The 26,527-nt window shown below is 42.9% G+C and overlaps 4 protein-coding genes across 12 annotated transcripts; 1 reads left to right on the top strand and 3 right to left on the bottom strand.

The window, feature by feature from the left end:
- Window positions 1–5,830: 5,830 nt before the first annotated feature.
- Window positions 5,831–8,690, top strand: cplane2 (ciliogenesis and planar polarity effector 2). 3 transcript variants are annotated; one of them, XM_049732628.1, is made up of 5 exons: window positions 5,831–5,960; window positions 6,563–6,715; window positions 6,895–7,019; window positions 7,088–7,227; window positions 7,333–8,690. In XM_049732628.1, exons 1-5 carry the CDS (start codon window positions 5,927–5,929, stop codon window positions 7,553–7,555), a joined length of 675 nt encoding a protein of 224 aa, XP_049588585.1. In that variant the 5' UTR covers window positions 5,831–5,926; the 3' UTR covers window positions 7,556–8,690. The 3 variants fall into 3 exon arrangements, with proteins under 3 accessions (XP_049588585.1, XP_049588584.1, XP_049588583.1); XM_049732627.2 differs by lacking the exon at window positions 5,831–5,960 and adding an exon at window positions 6,066–6,486; XM_049732626.2 differs by lacking the exon at window positions 5,831–5,960 and adding an exon at window positions 6,084–6,498 and having other exon boundaries at window positions 7,333–7,652.
- On the bottom strand, window positions 7,624–11,225 carry si:ch73-15b2.5 (rho guanine nucleotide exchange factor 19). 4 transcript variants are annotated; one of them, XM_049732617.1, is made up of 12 exons: window positions 10,884–11,225; window positions 10,348–10,509; window positions 10,216–10,289; window positions 9,845–10,134; window positions 9,337–9,497; window positions 9,075–9,227; window positions 8,869–8,998; window positions 8,687–8,761; window positions 8,515–8,607; window positions 8,300–8,448; window positions 8,053–8,229; window positions 7,624–7,939 (listed from the first exon to the last, which is right to left on the bottom strand). In XM_049732617.1, the coding sequence occupies exons 1-12, from the start codon at window positions 11,084–11,086 to the stop codon at window positions 7,891–7,893; spliced, it is 1,716 nt and encodes a 571-aa protein (XP_049588574.1). In that variant the 5' UTR covers window positions 11,087–11,225; the 3' UTR covers window positions 7,624–7,890. The 4 variants fall into 4 exon arrangements, with proteins under 4 accessions (XP_049588574.1, XP_049588575.1, XP_049588577.1 ...); XM_049732618.1 differs by having other exon boundaries at window positions 8,053–8,217; XM_049732620.1 differs by lacking the exon at window positions 8,300–8,448 and having other exon boundaries at window positions 8,053–8,217.
- Window positions 11,226–11,309: 84 nt separating this feature from the next.
- ddi2 (DNA-damage inducible protein 2) lies at window positions 11,310–18,123 on the bottom strand. Of its 4 annotated transcripts, none has more exons than XM_049732621.2 (11): window positions 18,004–18,123; window positions 17,666–17,839; window positions 16,774–16,903; window positions 16,245–16,571; window positions 15,890–16,016; window positions 15,649–15,776; window positions 15,152–15,280; window positions 14,956–15,059; window positions 14,676–14,868; window positions 13,934–13,982; window positions 13,280–13,427 (listed from the first exon to the last, which is right to left on the bottom strand). In XM_049732621.2, the coding sequence occupies exons 2-10, from the start codon at window positions 17,801–17,803 to the stop codon at window positions 13,972–13,974; spliced, it is 1,287 nt and encodes a 428-aa protein (XP_049588578.1). In that variant the 5' UTR covers window positions 17,804–17,839; window positions 18,004–18,123; the 3' UTR covers window positions 13,280–13,427; window positions 13,934–13,971. The 4 variants fall into 4 exon arrangements, with proteins under 4 accessions (XP_068508416.1, XP_068508417.1, XP_049588578.1 ...); XM_049732623.2 differs by having other exon boundaries at window positions 13,376–13,491; XM_068652315.1 differs by lacking the exon at window positions 13,934–13,982 and having other exon boundaries at window positions 11,310–13,427.
- Window positions 18,124–22,257: 4,134 nt separating this feature from the next.
- edem1 (ER degradation enhancer, mannosidase alpha-like 1) lies at window positions 22,258–26,512 on the bottom strand. The gene is made up of 11 exons (XM_049732615.2): window positions 25,869–26,512; window positions 25,069–25,141; window positions 24,695–24,970; window positions 24,442–24,625; window positions 24,069–24,243; window positions 23,877–23,997; window positions 23,640–23,810; window positions 23,469–23,542; window positions 23,303–23,399; window positions 23,049–23,231; window positions 22,258–22,954 (listed from the first exon to the last, which is right to left on the bottom strand). The coding sequence occupies exons 1-11, from the start codon at window positions 26,312–26,314 to the stop codon at window positions 22,865–22,867; spliced, it is 1,890 nt and encodes a 629-aa protein (XP_049588572.1). The 5' UTR covers window positions 26,315–26,512; the 3' UTR covers window positions 22,258–22,864.
- Between the last annotated feature and the right edge of the window lie 15 nt (window positions 26,513–26,527).

Raw genomic sequence — 26,527 nt, 5'->3', positions numbered from 1 at the left:
ATGTCATGGTTGTCAAATGTGAGACAAATACTTTACATCAGGGGTCTCAAACTCCAGTCCTCGGGGGCTGCATTCCTACATGTTTTAAACACACCTGATTCAAATGATCAGTTCATCCTCACGTTCTGCGGGAGCCTGATAATTGAATCAGGTGTGTTTAACGAGGGAAACTTGGAAAACATGTAGGAATACGGCCCCCGAGGACTGGAGTTTGAGACCCCTGCTTTACATTGACTTACAAACTGACATATTTTTAGGATTCTGAGGGCTCAAAGTGGACCAAAAATGTACCAAAATCCCCTTACAGAACTTATGAGTCAAGATACCTGTTCCAAAGGAATGACACACCCACATAAAGTAAGCTACATTCTTTAGAGAATTCAACATGTGAGCATCTGGTGTGGAATTTTCAGTATCACTGCCTCGAGACTGCATTAAAGTTCACAAGATTATAGGTCAGACGTGCAAAGGCTTGTAAAGATACCTTATACCGAGTATAATATTATACCATGTGATACTGTGCAGAAAACACCTGCTTTCTTTCTTCTTCTTTTTTTTCTTCTTTTGACTGAGCCAAACGATGAGGAAACGTGTGTCACGGTCATCACATTTTATGAGCTGTTAAAGCAATGCTGCACAAGCATTTTTTTCCCCCAACTTTGGGCGTGGTAGGCCACAGCAATAGTCAAGTTCAAAGTGAATGCTTAGCTTTAGAACAGAAATAATATAAATGTTGCTGAAAATTTGAGTGATCGCAATGTCTTGCTTTAATAGTACAAGTATAATCCCCTTCTCCACAGCAAACTTCAATGCATTGAATTTTACCAGACGTGACCTCTGTAAAACACCAGACAGCAAAAAAGATTTTACTGACATCTCGCGGCGGTAGAAAGCGACCTCGGCCGGGTATATGATTTTTACTTCCAGGAGCTCTGTATTCAGATTTCGTCACGTACGTACTAAGTACGACGTGAAGATACATTAATTGATAGTAACCGTATTATTTAGTAATTGTACCCGACGACATGTCATTTGAAACTCATCTTAACGAAACATCTTTAGTGTCGTCTTTTCCTGTAATTTACGATTTTTATTGGGGGACATGAACGCTGCGCTAGCATTCGTCAGACGGAAGTGACGTTTATAATGGGCGCGAAGGATATCAAACTTTAAATCATGTTTAGCGACAGGATTGTTACCATTGCCTGATGGGAGCTCAGCATCAGCTGTCATGCGATGTTTGGATGCTTTAAGGTAAGCGAGTTCTAACAGAGAAGAGTGCGCATATAAGTGCTTATAAAAAGAAAGAAAAAGTGGCTCCAGATCATTCTAGCCAATTTGGTTGTCACTTTCAATCTCAAGCTATTTCTAGTATTCAGGAATAAATAATGACCTCAAATGTAATGTGCATGTTAACAAACAGGTCAAAACACCATAAAAGATATACATTTACAACGTCGCTCTACAGCGTCATTACCGACATTTAATGCTTTGCGCCTGCAGACATTAAAGATGATAATGAAACATAGCGACGACCATACTTAGCGCACATGCAGACGTGAGGAGCGTAGAATTCAAATAACCCCTCGATTTTATTCCATCAGTATGGTGAAGAATTTAACTGCAAACGCATCCAAAATGAAAAGCCATGTCACGAGTGTAGCAGAGTTAATGCTGATGACTTTGAGTTCAACGTCTATTCGCAAGAGCTGCTCCATTAAACCATATTATATACGTACCTTTCATTTTTCACAAATGAGTGTTCCACAGTGTGATGGTCAGTGCTCTGGACTCTCACCCCGGTGACCCGGTTCAAATCCTGATCTTTATGCAGTTTTGACCTTTTTGTTAACTTGAGGTCATTATTTATTCCTGAATACTAGAAATAGTTTGAGATTGAAAGTGACAACCAAATTGGCTAAAATGGTCTGGAGCCACTTTTTCTTTCTTTTTATAAGCACTTATATTGCACGCTTCTCTGTTAGAACTTGCTTACATGGTTCTCAAACATTTTTCAGTGATGTACCCCCTTTGAAATATTTTTTCAGCCAAGTACCCCCTGACCAGCGCAACACATTTTTGGTCGAAAAGAAGGCGGTACAGGATTGTCCCATCAGTATTTGATTTATTAAAGTTGAACAACTTGTAGCAATGTACCTGACAGACACATTTATGTTTCAAACATTGCATATAGAAACAAAAACGATAAACAGTGACCACCAAGAAGGCATAAACCCTTTCAAAACTCAAATACTGTATGTAGAACACTGCTAATTTATATTAATCTTTCTTGTAATAATCTCTTGCAAGGAAATAAAAATATACATAACTAAATATGTGTTCAAAAATAAATTAACTTAATTATAAATAAATATCTTGTTTACAAAATAAATTGATAACTTAATAATAAATAAAGATTTGCTCAAAAAAGAATCAACTTTACCTCTTCTGGGATAAAAATAAGAAACTTTTTTTCCTCTTAAAATTGAATTGTTGCATTGAACATTTGATTTTGATTTGACAAGCATTGAACAGTGTTGAAGCTTGAATTAGTTTTTTGCACTCATACATTTTAGTGAGAAACATGGAGCTATGGTGAACGGTTTTTTGGCTTTAGCTACGAGCAAAGAAACCGCATAAGAAGCCTTCAGGGCTTTGGCTGATGTAGTGGAGGCTTTTCGCATTGTGTCTTGGGATGACTTGAAGTTAGAAAGTTTCCTCCTGAAGAACTCCGGTGGCTTACCAACATGGCATCCGTGTTTTGTGCTGAGATGCCGCTAGAGATGTACTGGCTTCATGCTAACGTTGGCTAATTTCTCGCCGCAAAAAAAGCATGGGTTACAATTTGTGGACGTTGAAGGAATGGGGTCAAAATACAAAAAGTCCTGCCTAGCTACAAAAACAGATGTGCTCAAACCTCATTGAATAAAGTACATAAGCAGACAAGTATATTCACATATTAAATCAATAAAAGAAACATTTTAAGCATATAATTATACCTACACACCAAATCAATAAAGAAGACATAACTAGACATTTTTGATAAGTGGTAATGAGAAAGGTTTTTATAAACTTCATGATCTGATATATATTTCTGAGCACTTTGAAATAACAAATGTCTTTTGATATATTGCCTAAATAGCTTAATGACCCTTAAGGAACTGTGTAATGCATGCCTGATATTTTTCTCTAAATCATGGACACGGCCAGAGTCGTCTTGACCGTTCACTACTTGATTGTATCTTATGTTTTGACTAATGCTAGACGCCAGTTTTTGATTACTACTGAACGCTCTGCACAGAGGGAAATATTTTGCCTAACAAAGAAAGAATGAGGTACGACAGTGTATGTCCAAGATTGGAGAAGAATGTTCACAGGAAGGTCACGTGGCGATAAAACCAGCAGGTGCCAGAGGGAGCCAGCCAAGGACTCGGCCAAAGATAATCGCCAAGGCCGAAAGACGGGATGGAAGACAACAGCCCCCACACACACCGAATCGCCCATAACCAGCACCCACTCCCATGGTGAACTTGCCCCACCCCAAAGACTCATCACCCATCAATCTCGGCCCACAATGTGCAACTTAATATAAGCTGATCAAAGAACCTTGAACATTGCCTTTTCTGAATGGAGACTTTCCGCTCTTGAAAGGCCCAGCGCTGTATTGTACTTTCCTGAAGACAGAGCTTTCTGAACAAGAATTGTGATTGAACTCAACCAACCTGTGTAAGTGTAATTTCTGCTTCAGTGTCTTAGCATTTTCCTAAATCTGAAGAAATCAAACAAGCACGCAGTGAGTAAATTGGATAACAGGTGATTGGCAATGGCTTTTGCCGTGAGGCGCAGATAGCGCGCTCCCTAAATTGTGGACAAAATCCAACAACGTAAATCCCACTAAACAATAGTCTTCCATGTACTGTCGGTACTTCGTCGGCTCTGGTTTTGCCTTTATTTTAACTTGTTTCTCTGTATTTTCAACAGCTGCATCGCTGCTACGCTTTAGCCACATCTCCATGTTACAGTGTGTCATCAAGGCAACCGCAGGTGACTGCTATTGGTTTGTGGAGAGTCCGTTTATTAAGGATTAAAATGGAATACTGAATATAAAACATACATTTGTATTTCGTCAAATTTTTTATAATTAATTCTCAAGACAATCAGGCTTACTGTTTTTTGTTTTTTTTGTTTTTTTTAATACCGGTATATATTTTTGCAAAATCTCACGTACCCCCTGGAGTACTTCCACGTACCCCCAGGGGTACGAGTACCCCCATTTGAGAACCACTGCCTTAAAGCATCCAAACGTCGCGTGATAGTGATGTCCATTCCAGTTCTAGGTGAACTGAATCTTTAGAATCAGTTCACTCAAAAGATTCAATCAAACGAAACGTTCAATAAATACACCACCATTTTCAGGTGTACCTAATCACAGGCCACTTCATTAGGGAAAAATCGTGGTCAAAGCTTCACGGAAAGTGAAAAGTGCCACACCCGCCCTCACCCCCACTTTCTGATTGGCTGTATGATCTGTGACGTCACTTGGACGCTCCATTGGGTACGCCACCATTTTCAGGTGTTCCTAATAACAGGCCAATTCATTAGGGAAAAATCATGGTCAAAGCTTAAATGAAAGTGAAAAGTGCCACACCCGCCCTCACCCCCACTTTCTGAATGGCTGTTTGATCTGTGATTTTGTTCTGTTTGATTCATACTCTCTATTAAGTACACCACCATTTTCCAGGTTCGTTCGCGAAGATTCACGAGTGAGTGACAGACAGCGTTGCTGCTATGCCAGCGGACACACGTTATGCCGACATTTATGTTTTAATTTTGTATTTGTTGGATTGTAGTTGATGGTGTTATTGTACCAAATGTGTTTGTGTTTGAATAAAAAGGAGAAAAAAAAATGCGTTATGCCGACATTTGTTATTTTGGGGGACACCAACTCATATAACAACGTAAAACATGTTGTCATATAAAGCAGTTAACAAAATGTCTGATTTTTATGTTTTAATTGGCGAATATAAAAACAAGGAATAAAACACCAGACAAGTTTTAACATAAATGTTTATTAAAATAATAATAATAATAATAATAAAAGTACATTTCAAACCAGCAATCTAATGTGAAATTGCATTAGATATATTGGATAACAATATCTAGGCGTATATATACATACACGTTATTTAAAAATTACTATAAGTGTTATAAAATAAAAATTACCCAAAGAGAAGCATAATCTCCCCGATTTTGCATAACGGCGCATTCCTTATTGCGATAAAGTTAGCCGTTAGCTTGGAGAAAACGTGCATAAAAAAAGTGATGTTTCAGTGAGTGGTTCTTTCTTTCCTTAGCAAATCGTAAATCTACATTCTGGCTTACATAGTTCACGCCAGGAGGGAGACGCAACACGTTCACTGACTGATCAGTTGATGCACGGGAAGGAAGGCAGTTCAGCCATTGACTCGTTCGCGAACGGGAAAGTCAGGATTCGTTCCCTCACTGATCCGTTCTCGCGATGAACTGGAAATGCAAATCACTCACTCACTCACTCACTCACTCACTCACTCACTCACTCACTCACTCACTCACTCACTCACTCACTCACTCACTCACTCACTCACTCACTCACTCACTCACTCACTCACTCACTCACTCACTCACTCACTCACAGATCCGTTCAGTTGGTGAACGGGAAATGCAATTCACGACTCGTTCATGAATGGGAAGTTACGTCATTTTCTTCTTCGTTTTGTTTTACGGCGACGTGGCACCAGCTTCCATGCGCATTACCGACACCTACTGGTTGAAGTCATATGAACTGAAAAAAGAACGAATCACTTTAGTAAGTTATTCGTTCACTATCGTTCACTGAAAAGATTAGTTCTTTTGAACGAATCGTTCACTCACGAGCCAACACTATCGCATGACAGCTGATGCGGAGCTCCCATCAGGCAATGGTATTATACACCCCCCCCCCCCTTTATTTTTATTTGGTTAAATTTCCACGTGTCACGATAGCACAGCGGTTAAGACTCTGCCATATAACCTGACCTAATTTCTTTGCGTCATGGGTTCAAATCCCGTCGATGACTTTTCTATTCTTTCTATTTTTTTTTCAGTGTTTGCTATTTTTTGCAGCCAGTCAGAAATGCAAACGAGACGTTTCGTTCAGTGTTTTTATTGAGAATTTGAAGTTTTGCAATCAGGGAAGTTTCAAGTCGCTTGTGACGAATCTGCAGTCGCGAAACACAAAGCTGCGCAACTCGCCTTACCATAACAGTCGTAACTCGAGACGGGGAGTAAGATAACATAGGAGCAACTTGACATGTAACACCTCTTTAATTCGTCATCATTGTCCCTACTCGCTACCAGGTTTTAACAAAATGACTCAAGCTTCAAAAAGCGGCTCGGTCGTCGTCGCCGATTGGCACCGATGCAAAGACAGCAAAGAATACTTCAGCAAGATACTATACAAGAAAAAACGCAAGCATTTTGGTAACTTTCAAAAACATTGATTGATCCGCGAATGAAACGAGACTTGTATCATTTGTGTGGGCAGGTCTATTGGAGTCTCCGGTGATGCCGCCACACATTCCTGTGGACACGGTCCACTATAAGGTCTTCCTGTCTGGCAAGAGTGGAGTGGGTAAAAGTACTCTTGCAGCACGCCTTGCTGGACAAACAATACCCTGCATGCACTACGAGACCACAGGTAGAAGCTTGTACCCAGAACGTGCAGTCATTTGAGACATTCAATTCCTCCCATAATTTCAAACAGACTTCATTCCATATGTATGCTGAAGCAGTCCCTCTCTCGCCAAAACATTTTGGTGTATGGGTCCGGCTTGGAACAATTACAGTACCAATATTGTCCGTTTGTTTGTGTCCAAGGCATTGAGACGGCAGTGGTTTACTGGCCAGTTAAGTTAAAAGAAAGTGGCAGAGTGCTCTTCTTCCGTTTCCAGTTGTGGGATTGCGGAGAAAATGCCTTACGACGATTCGACCATCTGCTCCCAGTATGTATGATCATCTAACAGTTTTTGTGAGGGGGGAAAAAAAAATCTCAAATTTCCTTTCCTTTCAGTCTTGTAAGGAGAAAGTGGATGCCGTTCTCTTTCTTTTCTCCTTCACTGATAGAACATCTTTTGATGATCTTGCTAATCAAATTACAAAGTGGAAAGAATCATCTGTGGGCCCAGCTGTGACTTTGGTGGTCGGCACAAAGTATCCTTTTAAATAAATCAATCAATTTTCCGTAGTGGATTACCACTCAAGTGAGCATGAGCACATTCCCAGTTGATGGCAATTTTTCCTTGATGTTTTGCTCTGATTTGACTTGTTCATGCACTGTGATGTCTCAGAGAAGGACGTGAGAAACTTCCAGGAAACGTGGCAGCTAGCAGTGTTGCGCACAGGCGGCGGGGAGGTGGGCGACGGGCTGGATGCCGCCACACCTCTCCTCAACAGCCTGGCAGAGAATCTTTGGAATCAAGACTGCATCATGGCTGGGCACCAGATGCAGCAGCAGACAGCAAGTTCGACTTTGGAATAGTAGAACTATTGAAAAGTTGTTTTTTTTCCTGAAGAACACTTTCTCCCTCAATATAATTTCTTTGCCACTTTCACAATTAAAATGAATTTAATGTTTATATGAGAACATACCATTTTATTACCAGCCAATTTGAATGTACAGGTCATTAAAATCAAACATTTAACAGTGAAAAACGGTGGATTATACATGCATATAAAATGTGATTTCATTTTTAAAGTTAATTCAGTCGTGATTACGATGAAGGTCTTGAAGTTGTTTTTTTTAAGTGGGTGATTTGTCAAAGTGCACACTGGATACGTGAACAACTACAGAAAATGTGCTTCTAAATCTTTGATTTAAAAAAAATCAGCCTTCAGCACCCTCAGCCACTGCTCCTGGTCTGACCTGTAGCCAAAAGCAAATTTAAATGTACGCAGACAAACATGACAATAGTAATCTCTTGAACTATTTATGAATTCTTCTTTATGAATTCTTACTCCATCCTCTCCCTCTCATACCTGCTGTGTGCAACTAGTATCATGGCGGTCGGGTTTCCGGTGCAACTCCGAGAGAGATGTAACAGGAAGGATTCCGGCGGTAGACCAAGTTCTTCCGTCTTCAGCGGTGCGACGTGCACATACGTGGGGAACTCGGCATGGTCCTCTACCAGGAAGCGCTGCTCCCTGACATGAAAACTGAGATTCATCCTTTTGTTGTCGTGGTGTCAAGTACTTCAACAGCTACATTTGGCTTATTGACAAGTACTTTTTTGTAGAGAGGATCAACAAATCGTTGAAGAGGTGAAGGTGGATGTCAATGAGAAGCATTCTGGAATGAGGGCTGCTCTCCACTGTCAGGAGGCTCAAGGGGCCATTGTGCACCAAAAAACGGCCACTTACGACCAGAGGGAGTGCCTAAAATAACAACTTCAGGGTCTTCAACTTTTTTTTCCAGTCCAAAAATGTGAAAGAAAAATCTACCTTCAGATTGCCAAAATCCAGCAACACCTCCAGGGAGATGAGTTGCTCGATGACTTTCATTTTTTTAATCCCCTCGTTGCACTCAACCACGATCTGGCCCGAACAAAAACAAAGGATGACATTTGCTTGGAATTTATTTTCATATCATCGCGTGGAATTAAAGCAACTGTACCTCATGTATGGCCTCCTTTGCTTTGTGAAATAATGACACGCCATCTGAATCCGCTTCAGTCAGTTTCAGGATATTCTAGGGGGACAAAATTGGACACAGATTTATTACTGTCTATTGAATTAAATCGACCTTCAGTGCACACCCATAAAAAAAAAAGTGGCAATATGACAATATAAAAGTACCTCTAGAATGAGCTTAATGCGAGTAATTCTCTGGAAGGGAAGGACGAGGAAGGATTTAAGAGTCTGTCTCTGGCACATTGGCTCGCTCTCGAGCTGCTTGAGGCATGACACAAAGTCACGGTTCTGTTGCCTTGAGATGGAAGAAAAGCGGTGATGGCATTCAGATGGCAACGATAAGAAAATATGGCATGATAAGGCAGACTCACAGCAGCTGGTTGATGAGCGCCTCCTGATACATTATGTTGGTTATGTAGGGCACATAGCAGGCGCGGAAAGCGGGGCAATGGTCAAGTACAATGTCCCCAAGCTGGGAAATCATCACGCACTCGCCCAGGCGCAGCTCCAGGTCCATAAGAAACCTAGAACAAGTATAAAGTTCTCTTGGATGGATATGTGCCGGCTCACTTTAATAAGGACAAGCACCAGAGAAGACAGACAAGGTGAAGAGTCAAGAAGCATCACTCTTACTTCTCACTGGTGACCTTCACGTGACGGATGTTGGAGAACAAAGTGTGGTGCTCCATTTGGGATAAGGTTCGCTTGAGCGCTTTGGATGAGAAGAAGTGATCCACTGTGACGCTCAGGCTCCTTAAGTAAGACGCCTCAGAGCTGACCAATTCAAACATGGACTATGTAAAGAAAAACAAACATGTATTATTTTAAAATTACATTGGTAATATTCGGAAACAACATTGACATTCAAGATTCCTGTAATATTTTTTGCAATTTTTTATTTTAAAATATACTCATTTTTTAAAATTGATTTTGTATTCATTTATCACATTCAATAAACAACCATTGACACCTATGGAAAATTTAGAGCCATCAATCCAGTAAGAAGGCCGAAGCAGAGATTGGAACTCAGACCAGCACAACTGCGTGGCATATGTGCTGACCACTAAGACAACATACCAACACCCCCACACATCCCATTTGATCCCACCTAACTTGAGTATATCTGAGAACTAGATCGCACCTCCTGAAGTCGAATCTGTTGGACCGTCATAGTGCTGAGCAGACTGGCCGCCTTCACCTCGTCCAAGTCTTGCCACAGGGTGCAAGGTACCACGCGGATAACGGGGCAATCAGGAGGAGAGGGCGAGCTTGACCCTGAGGAGCTCTGCCGAGGCGACTCTTTGGGGCTGAGGCGAGATTGAAGACCCCGCAGATATTCGGGGGCGATCAGTTCAGACAGGAAGGTCTTAGTGTTGAGTTTCTGGAGGTCATCTCTGACTGACTGTACACAGTAGTCCTGGTAGAGGGGGCCTACACATTTAATGACAAAAATGAAAATAAGTCATTTACAATTTTAAAAAAAAATAATAATATTGCTCAATTACCACTCACATTTGTGAATGTACTTTGACTGAAAGGTCACAATGGGCTCTCCCTCTTTGTTATCCTTGTCCTCCTCTTCAGGCCTGGAAAGACAATTGGTTAAGATTCCATAGTCTACTACAGGCTTTCATAAAACCTTACTCCTCTTCTGTGGTAGCCTGCGCTATTGGAGGAATCAAAGGTGTCTTGTTTTCCTCATGTCCAGGAGCCCAAAACAACTTGGGCGTGGTCTGCATTTTCCCAAAATTCCACATTCCATTTGCAGCAACTGACTTGATGGCTGATGAGATTCCTAATATAGAACTAGAAAAAAAACACCCACAGGGAGAAAAACAAAAAACAAAACACAAGTCATGCACATCGCATGTGCACAAAAAAGCAATTATGTAAATAGTTCTGAATTCAATCATCATATATAGCATACATGTCCAGTGCAGCAGGTGTTGAGGTTTCATGTAGCATTTTTATAAAACCTTTTTATCTTTGCATTTTTTAAAATTTATTCAGAAAAAAGGTACTGTTTGTTTACAATGCAGCACTAATTAGTGGTGGTTTTGCGACAGCAGAGCTCAATGTGCACAAAAATGTGACGGTGGAGTGGAAAAGTCAAGGCAACATACATCTATTCAAATCATGTTTTCTGTACAAACTAATTAAAACATCACTTAAGCTCTTACTTGAGATTCTGGCTCAGGTCCACCGGGTCACTTGCTGACTCCTCCATGTTCAAGTCCAGCGTACGAGGCTGCTCCGTTGTTATAGACTTGAGGAGATTCATTCCTTCCTTACTAAGCTCTTCAAAGTACGCGAGCAATTGGGCGAAGACGTCTCCACCTATACGTCTGATGCTGCTGCTGCTGCTTCTGTCAAAGTTAGCCATTATTTCTCCGAACGACAGACGCCCGGATCCCTCTAATTTATTGCCGTCGGCATGTCAATCAAAAACAGCACAACAGGTGGGATGATGCCTTTTTTTTTTTCAAACTCTGAAAAATCACATCATCCAATAGATCTACAGTTGGTATTTTCCTGCTTTCTAAACTCAACATTGTAAAAAAATAAAATAAAAAATACGATTTCAATTGCACGCCCGAACGCACGCATAGCATACAAATTGTAATCCCCGTTTTATTTTGCAATCTCATACAAGACAAACGTAAATAAATCATCAGAAAACATTGTATGGCAGATGACCGGATAAAGCCATGTGTTACAAGATGACGGGTAAATTTCAATCTATATTCAGAAAAGAATGAAATGAACACCCATCTTGATTTGACATACAAAAAAACTGATAAACATACATACATCGAACAATAACGACAACAAGAAAAGCGCAAAAATTGGATTTTTGTGTCTAACACATTTTCTCGCTCTTATTTTTGGTACAGATTTGTAAACGTGTTTAATATACTGTATCGTGGCAACTTTTAGAGAGAATTTACTTTTCCATGGGTAACATCAGAAAATGGCAAGACGCAAGTTAAACATCCCATGGTTGAACAATTAATGATGTCATTATTGACAAAAAAATCTACGTATATGGTTGAAATTACATGAAGCAGTGTAAATACACTGGCTGAATTTGAGCACTCTTCCCATTTTTTTCAATCAAAATCAAGCTGATTATTTGTCACAGAAAGATTATATGGATTGATACCTTCTCACCCATCTCAAAAAAAGTTCAAGACTAATTGATAACTGTGTCAAACTGGAGCATTTTCTATACTTGTGATCAGAGTCTGACTCAAAATCACATATTAGTCAACCCCTTCTCATTATGTCTGGTCTTTGACAATTTGAATCATTTAGATGTGTACTACGCTTACAGATAAGAAAGGTCAAATCATATATGTATTTTGCTTCAACAATAAATGACATGTATCGATATTGGATCACAAAGAAAGAAAAATCAATTTATATTAGAAAACACCCAAAAATCATTCAGATGGATGAACGCCCGAGACGTTGGTGTGCAAATATGCACCACGCATATTCGCTAATGTCAAGAAAAGGATGATCAGTACTGTGCGACAGCATATCCCTGTTAAGACACATTCCCTGCAAAGAGGGTCACGAGACATCTGGATCAAAACCCAAAAGCATAAAAAGGAAATGAGACGTTGGTGGGGGGGGGTTGGCAGGCTCGGAGTCTTAGGTGGGCACAGTGATGCTGCGGGCCAGGAGGGCCAGTAAAGCCAGCTCCACGACCCCGTGCGCCTGCTCGAGAGCCTCTGCAGCATCGCGGGCAGAAAAACCTGCAGCCTGGATTCTCTGGATGTGTTCGGCTGGATATTGTTCTGTAATGGTTATGGGAGGTGGGGCGGAGGTGGTGCCGGAGACAAGACTGTCCGGCGTGCTTACTCGTCCGTGCGCATCCCCGCTCCCCTGGTGTCCCTCCAGGGGTTCCCTGAAGTCCCCGTCACAATTGGGGGAACTTGCTGACTCGGGATGATAAATGCTGGAGTCTCTGGCTACAGTTGGGGGTTGTGGAGGAGCCACTAACTCGGGATGATAGACGTTGGGATCTCTGGCTTCAGATGGAGGCTCCAGAGGCCCTTTCGAAGAGTCTGCCCCTGCACTCTCAGAGGACACATCGCAAGCAGAAGATGGTTTGGCTTTGGCATCGCTTAGTTCTGCTCTGACTCGGGTTGGCTCCTCCTCCTGGGAATGCGTTGAGTGATGGGGAGTACTGCAGTTGTTGGAGAGCAGCAGTTCATGGAGCTCCAAGAGAGCAGCGGCCAGGGACGGGATGCTGTCAGAGCTCTCGGGCTGATCCCGGCACGAGGAGTCCATTTGGACAGAGCCAGACTGGCAAGGATCTGTCGTTCCAGACTCGGCTGCCTCATGCTCCATGGGCTGACTGGGTGCTAGTTCTGGATAGGGGAGGGCTGGGCTGTTTTCTGTTTGGGATGCTTCCGTAGTCCCGTTCTCATCCCCTTCTGGACAATGGAGGGCTTCAGCTGACTGACAGGGTCCTGGGGCTTCTTCTACTGAGACAGCACAATCTTCCAGAGGGGGAGGCTGGAGCTGATCCTGCTCTATAGGCAGATGAGGTTCCTGGAGGCCAAGTTGGTCCGATCCTGAGGTCAGCTCCAGGGTGGACTCTGAGCAATCCGAGTCAGCTTTGTGGGGATGGGCATTTGAGGACATTTGGTCTGCGGCTGTGGGTAGTGACAATGGCGGCGGCTGCGGTGAGGTAGTCTGTCCGTCTGCAGTGTCTTTTTGGTACAGGGAACAGATAGCACAATCGGATATCGTGAGAAGATGAAGTCTCATTGGAATCTGTGAAGTCACAGCACTTCACTTATCTTATAGCCTTATACCAATGGATTCATTGTTTCCTTCAAAATGCTATACAAAACACCCCATAAATTCAACATGAAAAATATTTTTTGATTTTTTTTTAACAGAATTATTCACACACAATCTCTTGCCATGAATTGTGGGGACTTACTGTATGTACATATGTGTTGGAGAGCGAAAGAGAGCAGTACAACAGTTTGTCTTTATGGGGTGTTGTGTGGAGAATTTGTTACTTTCTCAAGCTTCTCTTTTGCCATCCTCAAAGACAACCTACATGCAAAAATACGCCCACAAAAAGAGTAGCAGATCCTGTGGCAAAAACCAAACCATAATCAAGGTGGTCAAAAATAATAATAAAAAAAACAAAAAAACAATGGACTTTAGCGCTGGCAATGACTAGCTTGTGATTTTCTTGCAGTACCTGATTGTATGGCCCCTCTCCAGCTGTCTCCATTTGCATCAGTGCTGTTCTGCTCATGGGTTAAGGCGCACACCGCACACATCATGCAGAGGGATGGAGAAAGTTAGCAGTGGCACACAAAACATGCAGTAACCAAATCACACCTTTTTCACGTGTGTCTTTTTGGACACATCATCGCTCTTACTATATACTGTAAAACTACCGACAAAACTGCTGTTGATAATGAACATACCGTGTACTCCAGCTATTTTAGTCATTAGTTTACGCATGTACACAACATGCACACGTGACTAATTAGCACCCTGCTTATTCATTTCTCCTGAAGATGAACAACTTAAGTCCACCTACCTAACCCAAAGACCTATCCTGCCATCTACCCATCTATCCAGTTTGATAACGTAAATGAAAGTAAATGGAAGCAATGTAAAGAAATGTATGGCACTCATTTACATTTACTGTAAATATCAGTAAATGAAACCAAATGCTTTGTAAAAAAATGTGTAAACATGATTCTTAATATTTTAAAATAGTAAACATCATAAGATGAGCCGTCAAACTCCGGTGCTCAGCAGATCCACATCTGTTGTTGTAAACCGAGGCCACTTTTAACAAGGCGAAGGTATGGCATGATTATGTGACAGCATGAATAAAATGTGCGTGGCCCATGCAATTGTCATTCTAAAAGAAAGGGTGAAAGAAACCAAAAATAAAGCAAGCCAATGATAGCGAAGACCATACATACCACTTTCGTGTATGGACCGCTGAAGTGCCTCCGCAAGCTCCCTGTCTGCCATCTCTTCAGGGCGGGCTGCCTCGCGTCCCTCGGGCCCGTAGGCTAGCCGGGCGCATTCGGGCAGCTCGGCCTCGGACAAGAAACGAGTCTCGGTGCCCGTTGTGCCGATGACAAGGACGCTTTTCTTCAGATCGATCGAACACTACAAGTCAAAAAAGTCTAATTGATTATGCTTCTGGATTGTTTTGCATCTTAAAAATTGAGAGTGGGGAAGACAGGCAGTTCATACCTGGTGTCTCTTAAGCATGTCGAGACCGAGCAGCATGTCCATCGGCTGGTCCTCCAAGATGGAGAAAGAGCAAGGAAGAAAGTCCCCTTCGATCTGGACCTGAGCTGCATGGACACAAGAGAAAGATCACGTCAGTACACGATGCAGTATTTTTTTTTTTTTTTGCCAATGGTGCACGCCACAGGAAAACACCTACCCAAATGAACCCTGCCAATTATCTTCTGTGTGCCCACACCCTTGGCGATGCCCGCCCAGCGGCGATCTACTAATCGCATGATGTTGCAGCGGTCTGCACAGGCTTGGCTCATGATGGTCATTTGCGCGCCTGAGAGCAAAACAAGAACAACCCTCATACATGTTGTATAAACATGCAACGACGTGTGACAGTAAATGTAAAAACAAATTTCCGAATGTGTTATTTAAATGTAAAATAGTTGTCATAGACATTGTGCAGAGCAAATTAGCTTAGCGCTTAGTGTTCACAAGCAGCCAAAGATCACAATTTCAATCAGAAAATGATAACTCGTTAGCCTTACAACCGTGTGTTTGGAGTGTACACTTTAAATTTTCTTAACAGACACTCTTATGACAAAACCATGCCATCTTGTTAAGACACCTGAGAAGTGTTTTTAAATTGTGGGGGGAAAAAAAGCATACTATGTCTCCTTTAGAGTCCGATCTTCCAACAATTACCTGAGTCGACAAAAGCTTTGACAGGGTGCCCGTTGACTTTGCAATTAATGTAGAGCATAACAACCTGCCCGAAGCTTTCTGGGGCCTCCTCCATTGCAATTGTCATATTTTCTTCTACGTTGTGCTGCCTGAAACGTGTGCAGATTTAAACGTTAAGCAAGCATAAAAACATCTTGCATGTCGCCGACGCTGGCTCGTATTCTCAAAATTAACAATGCGTAGAAAAAAACTCAAGCAAAACCTGATATCCTCCTCGATCTTTGCCTGCGCTTCCAAATCGAAAGGATCCGCAGTCAGCAGTCGGATTCGCTCTTGCTCGCGCTTGGCTCGATCCTGCTGTTGCTCCAGCAGAACTTTGGTAAAGCGCTCTGAAACCAGAACCAGACATTTACAACCAACATCGGCTGATGTCATACACAGTAGAACGCAAAAGAGATAATATTTGGCACTGTAAGTGAAAATTAACCATGTTAAGACAGAATGAAAAAAAAAAAAAAATTAAATACATGAGTAATTCTGTTTCTTTTCTTCTTAGTAAGTCACAGTGTTCCATCACTCCTCAGCTCAGTACGTGAGCATATAATTCTTTTATTTACCTAGATCTCCGCTCAGCAAGGCCTCGGCTAGCGGTGGATTTCGCTCTTTTAGGAGAGACAGCTCGTGCGGATTGGACAGGAGCATCTGCTGGAGTAAGGCGGGGTCGTCAAGCCCCTGAGAAGAGGAGCCGCGAACAGCCGGTGGGTTGATGGTGGAGGGCTGCGCGCTGAGCTGTGGTTGTTGCTGAGGGGGCAACTGCTGCTGCTGTTGCTGCTGCAGCGCCGGCGGTGCGGCCTGTTGTTGCGGCGGCCTGACGGTACTACGGGGAGCGGTTGAAGTCGAGGCGCCTGGGACTGTGATGGAGCGAAAGTCGATATGGGGCAGACCTACAGGAGTAAGGGGAGAAAAGGTTGGAAGGTTAGCGGGATATGACAACAATCAAGGCTGAATTACCAAAAATATTACACAGATAAAAAAAAAAAAAAAACAGGGTCCGTCTCCAATTTTATGATGGGCCCCATTCATTTTTTAGTTGATTTTCTTTTGTGGTCTCCATCTTTTTAGTCAGGAATTCCATGATGTTCTCACCTGGGAAGGCTGGCTGAGTGGGTGGCAACCTTCTGTCGGCTTGCCTGAGGACCACCACGTCTCCATCCTTCACCCCGTAGGTCCCCAAGGCACGAGTGGGGTCTTTTAGGGGCTGCTCTACATAGGAGATCTTAAAAACAAAATGTAAAACACATCCGGTCTTAACAGCACAACTGCTGGTAGCATCAAATAAGCTGCATGAAACATATATTATTGTGGCTGCCCAGTTCCTCACTGTGTGGAACTGCACTGCACCATACAGCTAAATGCAGCTAAAAGGGGTAAATATTCATTATTATCATTATTATTTTGTTTTAACCAATATAGTTATGAATTAATTTCCAAATCAAGCAGTTGTCCATTAATCGATTAAGAGTGACATGAAGACATTGTTGGTCAATATCTGATTAACAGTTTTGTATATTTGACGATGATGCTTTGTTCTAAATACAATATTTACATCAGAGTTTACAAACCATTTGAGTACGGCATTTTCCCCCACTCATATATTTACTCAAATAATTATATGGATTACCTGTTAAATGTAACTTGACTAACATTATGCTTAGGAACCACGGGTGGCCCACCACTGCTTATTACACCGTAACATGATTGTGTTGTTTGTTTAGCCGTTAGCCTTCGTAAACAGACCTAGTCGCTAGTCTGACATGAAAATTCATTGAAACGAAGTTTTTATACATATGCAAATGACATCAACTGACTACGTGTTCTTACTGACGCTTAATGACGAACGGCCTGCGTTTGGCGAATTTGCCCAGCGCTTGGGTCCTAAAACGCAAGCAAAAGTATGATTCATGCTAGCGAAGACGACTGGGCTAACTAGCCACGAGCTAGGTTAGCTCAACAGTCCACCGCCGCCGGGTGTCTTTACCTGAATTTCCCCCGCCGGGATTCCCGATTCCAGTTCACAAAGTGCCACAAAGTCTCTCAGCTCCAGCTCTGGGGACACATCGAGGGCGAATGTGCTTTCTGGGCGATCTCTCGGCGCGCAGAAAACGGTGACCAGCATCGCTTAATTTTGGAAGCAGAATCAGTTGGCAAACCGCTGCAACATAAAAGCACTTACTGCATTTGCTTTATTCACACACACAGGAGAACGCCTCATGCTCATGCTGGATTTGCGACACTGTTCAGTCGTATTTCACGCCACGAATCCGTCAAATGGAATACGTGAAGCTTAACTGATGATAGTGAGTGTTGTGAACTTACTAGTATGCGTACGATGTGACAGAAAATCATTCAAAAAACTCCGACATCAATAAATCTAGTATTCTCCCTGCGATGCCGTACCTCGCCTAGTTGCTTTTTACGACATGTCGTTAACGGAGATTGGAGTCGTAAAAACTCATTTCCAATCTTCACCGTTTCCTATAACATTTTGTATCATGTAATAAAATGAAAATATTAGAAATACATGACTTAAACTGCGAAGATGTTAAAGTAACAACACGTGTGCAGTCCAGTATTATTTTTCATGTTTTTAATTTCTTCATAATAATTGAAATGCATTTTATTATTACTGTATGATTAAACCAAATGCAGAGCTCATCTGCAGTTGGGGTACAATCAAGTATTTAAAAAATAGACCACCAAGCGAAAATCTTCTTCTTTAGGCCTTTCCATTCCTTTCGGAACATAGGCCATCGATGAAGAGTTTCCACCCTCATCTTTCTTGTGCCATTTTCTCCAGCTGTTTCCACGACAGTCCCATCTTCTTGACATCCAGCTCTGTGCTCCTTCTCCAGTTGTTTTTGGGTCTCCCTCTGCTTCTTTTGCCTTGTGGGTTCCATGTTAATGCCTGTTGGTTATAGCCATGTTGTTTTTTCTCAGGGTATGTCCTATTCAGCTCCACTTCCTCCTCAAAACCTGTATCTCTATTGTTTCTTGTTTGGTGCGGTCCCATAGGCTGGTGTTGCTGATGCGGTTGGGCCAGAAGATCCTGAGGATGCGTCTTAGGCAGTGGTTTGTGAAGGTTTGCAGTTTAGCGGTGATGTGTTTGGTGGCCCTCCATGTTTGTGATCTATATAGCAGCACTGTTTTCACGTTGGAGTTGAAGATTTTGAGTTTAGTATTGAGTGAAATTGTTTTGGTTTTCCAGATCTTATCTAATATGTTGAATGCTGTTCTTGCTTTCCCTATTCTTGATTTCACATCTTCCTCCGTTCCACCGTCCACTGCAATTACACTTCCTAGGTATGTGAATTTGTCTACCTCTTCCAGTGGGCAGCCCCTGAGGTTAATGGGGTTTGTGTTTTCGTTGTTTACTCGCATTACTTTGGTTTTTGCTCCGTTTATTTTTAGTTCCAGTCCTGCTGCTGTTTTTTCGAGTAGTTGAGTTTTCTCCTGTATCTGTTGGTGGCTATGTGAGAGTAGAGCAATGTCGTCAGCAAAGTCCAGGTCTTCTAGTTGTTCTGTCAAAGTCAAAGTCTCCTTTATTGTCAATTCCTCCGCATGTCAAGACACACAAAGAGATCGAAATTAAGTTTCTCACTATCCCAGGGTGACAAGACAGAGTTCACAACACACATACAAGTAAACAACACAGGAAAAATAAAACAAGAAGATGAACAATAAGATTGATAGCACGCTAGCCGCTCCCGATGCACAGCAGAGTCCGGAAAGATGACAGTCAACCAGGCCACTGTGAACACGAGCACACAGCAGGCACGCACTGTCCGGTTCGTGGATCCTATCAGGCGAACGCAACCCATCTTGTCGTCCCGCGAACGAACGTACGCCAGGAGAATGGAAGGCACGGCTGGGCGAGGTGGGTTGGCCGCAAGCCTGGCCCGACGTCTCCGCGCTGGCCCCTCTTCCGCTGCCTCGCAGACCCGCTGCCGACGCATCCCAACAATGCTCCAGGACGGAGCAGTCCGAGCTCACGACGCAGTCCAACCGGTGGAGGAAGAGCAGGCCAGTCCGGCGTCGCTCCATGACGAAGCAGTCCGAGCGCCCTTAATCTCTCCGCACCAAAGTCCAGAACGCCATAAAACCCACTTCCGCCGATGTTGAGCAGAACATGCCCCCCGCACTAGTAGCACGACGTATCACACGGGACGAACATACACAAAACTGCCGGACAAACACTCAGTAAACACTCACAAAACACCGAACGGGACAGAGAGTGGCCGCTGCGTGTGTACGCGCCGCCATCTTGAACCGATCCATCGGATGCCTGTCTTTTTATTGTGGGTAGTTTGTTTCATGATCCAGTCAATGCATAGGAGGAATAGAAAGGGGGAAAGTAGACATCCCTGTTTCACTCCAGTGAGCACGGTGAATGTTTTCTGTGTTGGTCCCTAGTGCAGCACTTGGCACTGCATATCCTGATATGAGCTTTTGATGATGTTGATGAACGTATGGGGTATTCCGTAGTGTGCCAATAAGCTCTATAATAGCTTCCGGTCTACGCTGTCAAACACCTTTTCGAAGTCTATGAAATTTACGTAAGCCTTGGTGTTCCATTCTCTCGATGATCTTAAGGGTAGCAATTTGGTCAATACATGATCTTCCACTTCTGAAACCAGCTTGATTTTCTCTGAGCTCCTCGTCAACCCCTTTCCGTAGTCTTTCTAAGATGATGCGGCTTAGCACTTTGCTCGGTGTTGATAGCATCATGATGCCTCTGTAGTTGTTGCAGTCTCTAAGGTCTCCTTTTTGGGGGATGACAGCAATAAGCCCATTTTTCCAGTCTGCTGGTATGTTTTCTTCCTCCTCCCATATTTTCCTGATGAGTGTGTGGAGCATGGTGGTTGTAGTTTCATGATCCGCCTGTAGGGCCTCTGCTAGGATTTCATCTGGCCCTGCGGCTTTCGTCGGAGCATCATGATAGCCCTCTTTACCTCAGATCTTGTTGGGGGGCGCAATTGATTTTGAGTTGGTGTGCTGCTGGTGGGATCTCTATTACTTGGTCGGGCGGTGGTTTATTCAACAGCTCGCTGAAATGCTCTGTCCACCTTTGGTGTTGTTCCTCCTTGATGGTGAGGAGTCATCCCTCTTTATTCCGGATTTGTGTGTTGTTCTGTCTGAACTTCTCAGCTAGTTTCCTGGTGGTCATGTAGAGTTCCTTGAGATTGTTTTGTGCTGCTGCTTCCTGCGCTTCTTTAGCCAGTGCCTCAATGTAGATTTTCTTGTTCCGTTTGGCACTTTTCCTTACTTCCTTGTTTGCTTCCTCGTAGTCATTGTGGGCTGCGGCCTTTCTCGCTCTTGTCTTGCATTTGTTTGGTGTGTCCTTTTTGGCCCTCCTTTCTTCTATTTTTTTCCAAGTTTCTGTTGACAGCCAAGGTTTATGGTTTGTTGTCCTTTTCCCTAAGTCTTCCAGACAGGTCTCCTTCCATACACTTTTCAGGCTGTACTCCTTCACTGGTTGTTCTTGCAGGGTTTGAAACCTGTTCTGGAGGGTGGTTTTATACAGCTCAGTTGTTCCAATGTCCTGGAAGAGCTGGATGTTGTACTTTGTTCTGTTCCCAGCAGGGGTATTGCGGCACTTTAGCTTGAGTTGGAGTTTTGCAGCCAGTGGGTGGTGGTCTGATCCAGCGTCTGCCCCCCTCTTTACTGTCACATCCAGGAGAGACCGTCTGAACTTCCGGTTGATGCATATGTGGTCAATCTGGTTCTCGGTAGTGTGGTCGGGAGATATCCAGGTGGCTTTATGAATGTGTTTATGGGGGAATATGGTGCCTCCTATGACCAGGTTGGTGTCAGCACATATGTCTGAAAATCTTTCCCCATTTTCGTTCATGGTGCCAAGTCCATGTCTTCCCATGGCCAGTTCGTATCCGTTGTTGTTGTTTCCCACCTTGGCATTCATGTCGCCCATGAGTAAGGTTAGGTCTTTTTCCTTCCTGGACTGGAGTAGATGTTGTAGTTGGTTATAGAAATTATCCTTCATTTCCTCCTCTGCATTGTTGGTAGGTGCATAGCACTGTATGATTTGAAGGTTGATTCTTTTATGGGTGGTTTGGAATCTTGCAGTGATAATTCTTGAGCTGATGGGCTCCCAACTGATGAGGGCCTGTTGTGCTTCTTTGGAGAGCATGAGTGCCATTCCTTCTGTGTGTGGTGCTGCTTCCTCTGCATGTCCAGAGTAGAGAATGTACTCGCCACTGGCTAGTTTGACTTCACCTGCCTGGGTCCATACAATTAATAATGTGTGGCTTATCAGCTCTATTCACAATAGAAAATACACTTAAATAAACTGTTAATAATTCTTTACAAAACCATTATTGTTTATTACCAAAATTAAAGGTTTTGGGTTTCAGATGATTTTTGAGCCTGGGTTAGGGTTTCAAGTTGCCATTTGAAGGCTTTCAAATTAAGGTGATGATTTGATATTGGAGTTTCAAATTAGGGTTTCAAGTCTAGGTTAGAGTGACAAATTAGCATTTCAGAATCATTCTGATATTTATTATTATTATTGATATTTAATTAGCATTTGAAACCAAAATAACACACTCAACTGTGTTCCGATTTCTGTGCAGCAAGTTTAATCAGCAAATGGACACAAAAATGTGCCACTTAAAAAAAATAAGAATACCTTATGGCCTTAGAAGCAATAACTAAGACATTATTTGATGAGATTGTTCATTTTTGTTTTTACTTACCCTGAGACAATTGTAGCAGGTATGAAACAATTACAATACTCCTGATAAATTAGGGAAAAAAAGCAAGAAAATGTTCACATAAAAACCTATGACTTGAATTAGTAGTTGTAAACATCTGTACATTGCAGAGGTCCATGTACAGAATAACACAAAAATGACTGTAGGCACTTAAAACAGTGGTCAAAATGTAGATATCTATACATTATCACACCAGAGTAATGAAAAAGCAATCATCGACAAAATAAGCAGGCACTATTTAAGAAGGCGGGGTAAAGCCCTTGTGGTAACGTACGAACAGTCACTGAATGCTTCATAATGTGTTAGAAGAGGTTTTTTTTTTTTAATATCCCAATAAACGCAACCACTCCAAATTGGCTGACAGTTCTCACCCACGGAAAAAAAATCAAAGTCACGGTCCAGCGGAAACCTCTCTGTTCACGTGGTAGTCATAGTATCTCCGAGCAGACTCAGAGAAGCCCTACTATTTGATCAATCTGCCTCATGTAGACGCTCTTCAGAGGAAGCGTGTATCGACGTGCGTCGGGGATCCGGATGCACTGAGCGAGAGGAAAACCAAGACATGATAATGGTTTGAGTCCAAATTGTTTATATAAAAAAAAAAAAAACAAAAACTAAGATGGCGATTCTTACATTGCTGCTGTTCCGGGAGGGCTGCTCAGTTATCGTCGTCTGCAACGCCGTGTCGTCTTCACGCGCACACTTGCCGTTCCACCTTTTCTCCCGGAAGCGCTTGTCGACGGGCATCACGTGACCCTCGGTGGTGAAGATGTACTTGTTGCCCGATTTGTGAAGCGGGTTGTCCTCGTCAAATAGCTGTGGTTAAACAACAGGACGTAACATTATAGAGGATTTTGAATTATTGAATTGTCAGCGACAGCCGGTACCAGATAAAGGTATTTGCAGGTCTCGCTGAGGAAGAAACTCTCCATGCGATCTTCTTTGGATTTGTGTACAACGTGATGGAGGGTGGCATAGCCGCATCTGCAAATCACACACATCACATCAATACAGAGAAAATAAAGGAGTGGGGAAGAACTAAAATGCACGCACCTGACTTTGGTATTTGTTTCAAGGCTCTGGAGAATGTCCATTCCAACATGCAAGTAAAAAGGATTTTTGGTTGCCTGTAGAAGTGATCAAGACAATAAACACAAAGCTGAAATTTGAAAGAAAATGTAACATCACACAAAAATTATTTCAGATAAGTTGACGACAAGTCACCTGGTAGAGCAGATAAGTGGACTCCACCAACTCAGGTCTGAGCGGGTAAAAGAGAACATCGGGAGCTTGCCGCTGCCAGTTGTACCTCTCTGGTAACGCCCCAAAGCGTTTCCAGATGGCATAGTAGAAGGCGTGGAGGCAAATGGCGTTTTCTACATCACCATTTAGCACCTAAAAAAAACAAACAGTCGTTTTCTTCAGTCGAGTACCACGAATTTCACAGTGCTTTTGTGTGACCTGCAGTCCGGGGAAAAAGGCCTGCAGGGAATCTATCCACGTGTTCATGATCTCGCCACTCATCATGTTCACATTGACGTAGATGGGAGGGTCGCCTTCTCCTTCGTTGCACGATTCTCGCCTATGGGAATGTAAAGAACGGGCTTGTAGGACAGCGAAGAATTCAAGTGTTGTAAACGGGGGAGCCCTCACCCTCGCCTCAAGTGGTTCTGGATGCTAGCGTAAGCGGCTTGGAACATGGCGTAGTCCTCCTTTTCGCCAAACAGGATGTATGACTTGAGCAGATACTCGTAGAAGGAGTCCATGCCAGCGCCCAGACCGCTCTGTTTGCCCACCCAGTGACCCGTTTGGATGTTGACGATATTGCCTGGTCAGATGATTGAAAAATATTAAATATATTACACAAAAAATATTATATATAAAATATTTTCTGCAAACCTTGTCAAAAATACCATTTTGATCCATGAACATAAACTTATGAACCTGCATTGTATTCCAAACAGCTGGAAACCAGTTGGGATAGGTGAAATGCCTTCAAATAAATGTGATGAATGCTGTAGTGTACCTAGAAGACCAGTTTCACTGTTCCGCAGCTTCCAGAGGGCTCTGACCGCTCGTCGAGCCACAGACTCAAACGTGGAATCTCCGGTCAAGCGGCTCAGGATTCCAAACTCCACCAGCAGAGATCCAGCTCCTGCGGTACATGTCTCGTTAATACTGCCGTACGGGACTCCGCTTTTCAGATTCACCTGCAAAAACAAAAAGGAATCCAAAGTAAGGAAGACTGAACGTGAGTGCCCGAGGGGCGTGGAACTCACCCTGGGGTGCGGGATGCCTGTGCTGGTGTTCTCAAAGGCAGGCAGCAAGCGCACGGCCAGGTCGTGTGCCAAATGCAGCAGCTGGTTGTCGTAGCCCTCGAAGCTCACCCTTCCGAATGGATGCTTGGAGTCCGTGAGCAGAATGTGAGCTGAGATGAGGCTGCCTAATATCCTGATGTTGGCCTCAAACACTTGCACCGTTGAATCCTTGTCAAATGACACAGTGTCGATAACCAGCTCGACGGCCCGCCGGAACTCCGTGACATTTCCAAGCACCTGAGGGAGAAACTCCCAATGAGATCTTTGGCTGAACAGCATCAATTCAATTCCAAACAAAACACGCTATGTTCTGAGTGAACACTTGAATGACTTACCAGTAGGGTATCTAAGGCGTCAATAAGTGTTAGCGAGTAGTTTCCCAGGACATCATTGATGTTGATGTTGGAACTGTAATTCAAGGCAAAATTGTCTTAACTACCAACCACAATAAAGGCACAATATACAGTATGTAGTTTTTCTTCTAAATATTTTTGCTTTCTGTGTTCTTATTTGTTTAGCTAGGTCCACCACTGACTACACATATATATATATATATATATATATATATATATATATATATATATATATATATATATATATAGATAGTACATTGTATGTAATATACGGAACATGAACATTGAATATAATATCATGACATGTTAGTATAGGAAAACAAAACACCAAAGCATTTCGGGTATTGTGATAATAGAATAGATTAAAGTTCCGACTGATAAAGAAACACTTCAGCCTATTCTTCGAACATGTGTGTGTAAGCAAGTCATACAAAGACTGGGTTGACTACTTTTTTTACTTTTGGTTTTCTTTGACTTTTGCTTCTTTCACTTTGTATTTCTTGTTGAGCTGAGTTGAATTGAGCTTGCTAATTTGATATTTTTCCCCTCACAATTGCTTTTATAATGACTACTTTACATGCTCAAAATAATAATGAATTTAGAAAAACTTTAAAATCCTGTACTTAATAAGCTTGCAGTAAATACATTTTGATATGCATCTGGTAATTGCATTGTTGCCTTAATTCTGAACAATATTAAGTCATAATGCGTGGGAGCCTTTATAATTCCCTAAGACTAAGCGTGCCACCCCAAAATGACCACTGGACATAATGACAACTCACGGGTTGTGTACGTCAGGACCCCTGCCCTCGCAGTCAATTGGGTTGAGCTCGTCTTTGGGGAACGCATACTTCATGTAGTTGTCATAACCAAAGTAGAACATTTCTCTGGCCTTCTCCTTCATGGTGGCTCTCAGCGTGCCCGGGAAGGAGCTGTATCTGCGGACATAATCGTCCTTATTGCCGTCGAAGAAGCTCAGGTAGGACCTCTTCAGAGACTCCTCTGCCAACTTGGCGCAAGTCCCGGTGGTCTCCTCATGTTTGTTACCGCTTATCTGCTTGGACCACGAGTCGCCGCATTTCTTCTCCCCGGTCGAGGGCTCCTGCGTGCCGGCTCCGCCGGAATGGCTGGTGCCCAAGCTAACGTACGCTCCAAGTCCAAAGGCGAGCCACAAGCTGACAGACAGTCTCACGACGACCACACCGACTACCAACGACCGCCATTGCATCTTTGCTCTAGCTCGCTGTTAAAACGCATACTTTGAGTGTGTACGCCTGCACGAAGGGAACTAATCTGATGTCTTGGGGTTTATCTGAAATACATCAGCTTGCTGGAAGTGCCTTGCATCGAATGACACGATTCCTGTCAACAAACCAGTCAGTCCCAAGAACCGCGCCTGTGATTGGATTTCACGCTATGACGTCCAAACATTTTCGTTTAA

The sequence above is a fragment of the Syngnathus scovelli genome, chromosome 11, assembly GCF_024217435.2.
Source record: "Syngnathus scovelli strain Florida chromosome 11, RoL_Ssco_1.2, whole genome shotgun sequence".
NCBI lineage: Eukaryota > Metazoa > Chordata > Actinopteri > Syngnathiformes > Syngnathidae > Syngnathus > Syngnathus scovelli.
This window is presented reverse-complemented; position numbering and strand designations above follow the sequence as displayed.

Coding starts and splice junctions, on each gene's coding strand:
- edem1 (XM_049732615.2), bottom strand. CDS start 26,314: ATGCAATGGCGGTCGTTGGTAGTCGGTGTGGTCGTCGTGAGACTGTCT. Junction 23,543..23,639: donor CCACTTATCTGCTCTACCAG/GTGACTTGTCGT, acceptor TCACTTCTACAG/GCAACCAAAAATCCTTTTTA. Junction 23,400..23,468: donor GAAACAAATACCAAAGTCAG/GTGCGTGCATTT, acceptor TGTGATTTGCAG/ATGCGGCTATGCCACCCTCC.
- si:ch73-15b2.5 (XM_049732617.1), bottom strand. CDS start 11,086: ATGGCTAACTTTGACAGAAGCAGCAGCAGCAGCATCAGACGTATAGGT. Junction 8,999..9,074: donor GCGCTCATCAACCAGCTGCT/GTGAGTCTGCCT, acceptor TTCCATCTCAAG/GCAACAGAACCGTGACTTTG. Junction 8,762..8,868: donor GCATTAAGCTCATTCTAGAG/GTACTTTTATAT, acceptor TTGTCCCCCTAG/AATATCCTGAAACTGACTGA.
- ddi2 (XM_068652315.1), bottom strand. CDS start 17,803: ATGCTGGTCACCGTTTTCTGCGCGCCGAGAGATCGCCCAGAAAGCACA. Junction 16,904..17,665: donor TCCCGGCGGGGGAAATTCAG/GTAAAGACACCC, acceptor TTTGTTTTTAAG/ATCTCCTATGTAGAGCAGCC. Junction 16,017..16,244: donor CTTGCTGAGCGGAGATCTAG/GTAAATAAAAGA, acceptor TTCTGGTTTCAG/AGCGCTTTACCAAAGTTCTG.
- cplane2 (XM_049732626.2), top strand. CDS start 6,387: ATGACTCAAGCTTCAAAAAGCGGCTCGGTCGTCGTCGCCGATTGGCAC. Junction 6,499..6,562: donor GAAAAAACGCAAGCATTTTG/GTAACTTTCAAA, acceptor TTGTGTGGGCAG/GTCTATTGGAGTCTCCGGTG. Junction 7,228..7,332: donor ACTTTGGTGGTCGGCACAAA/GTATCCTTTTAA, acceptor TGTTTTGCTCTG/ATTTGACTTGTTCATGCACT.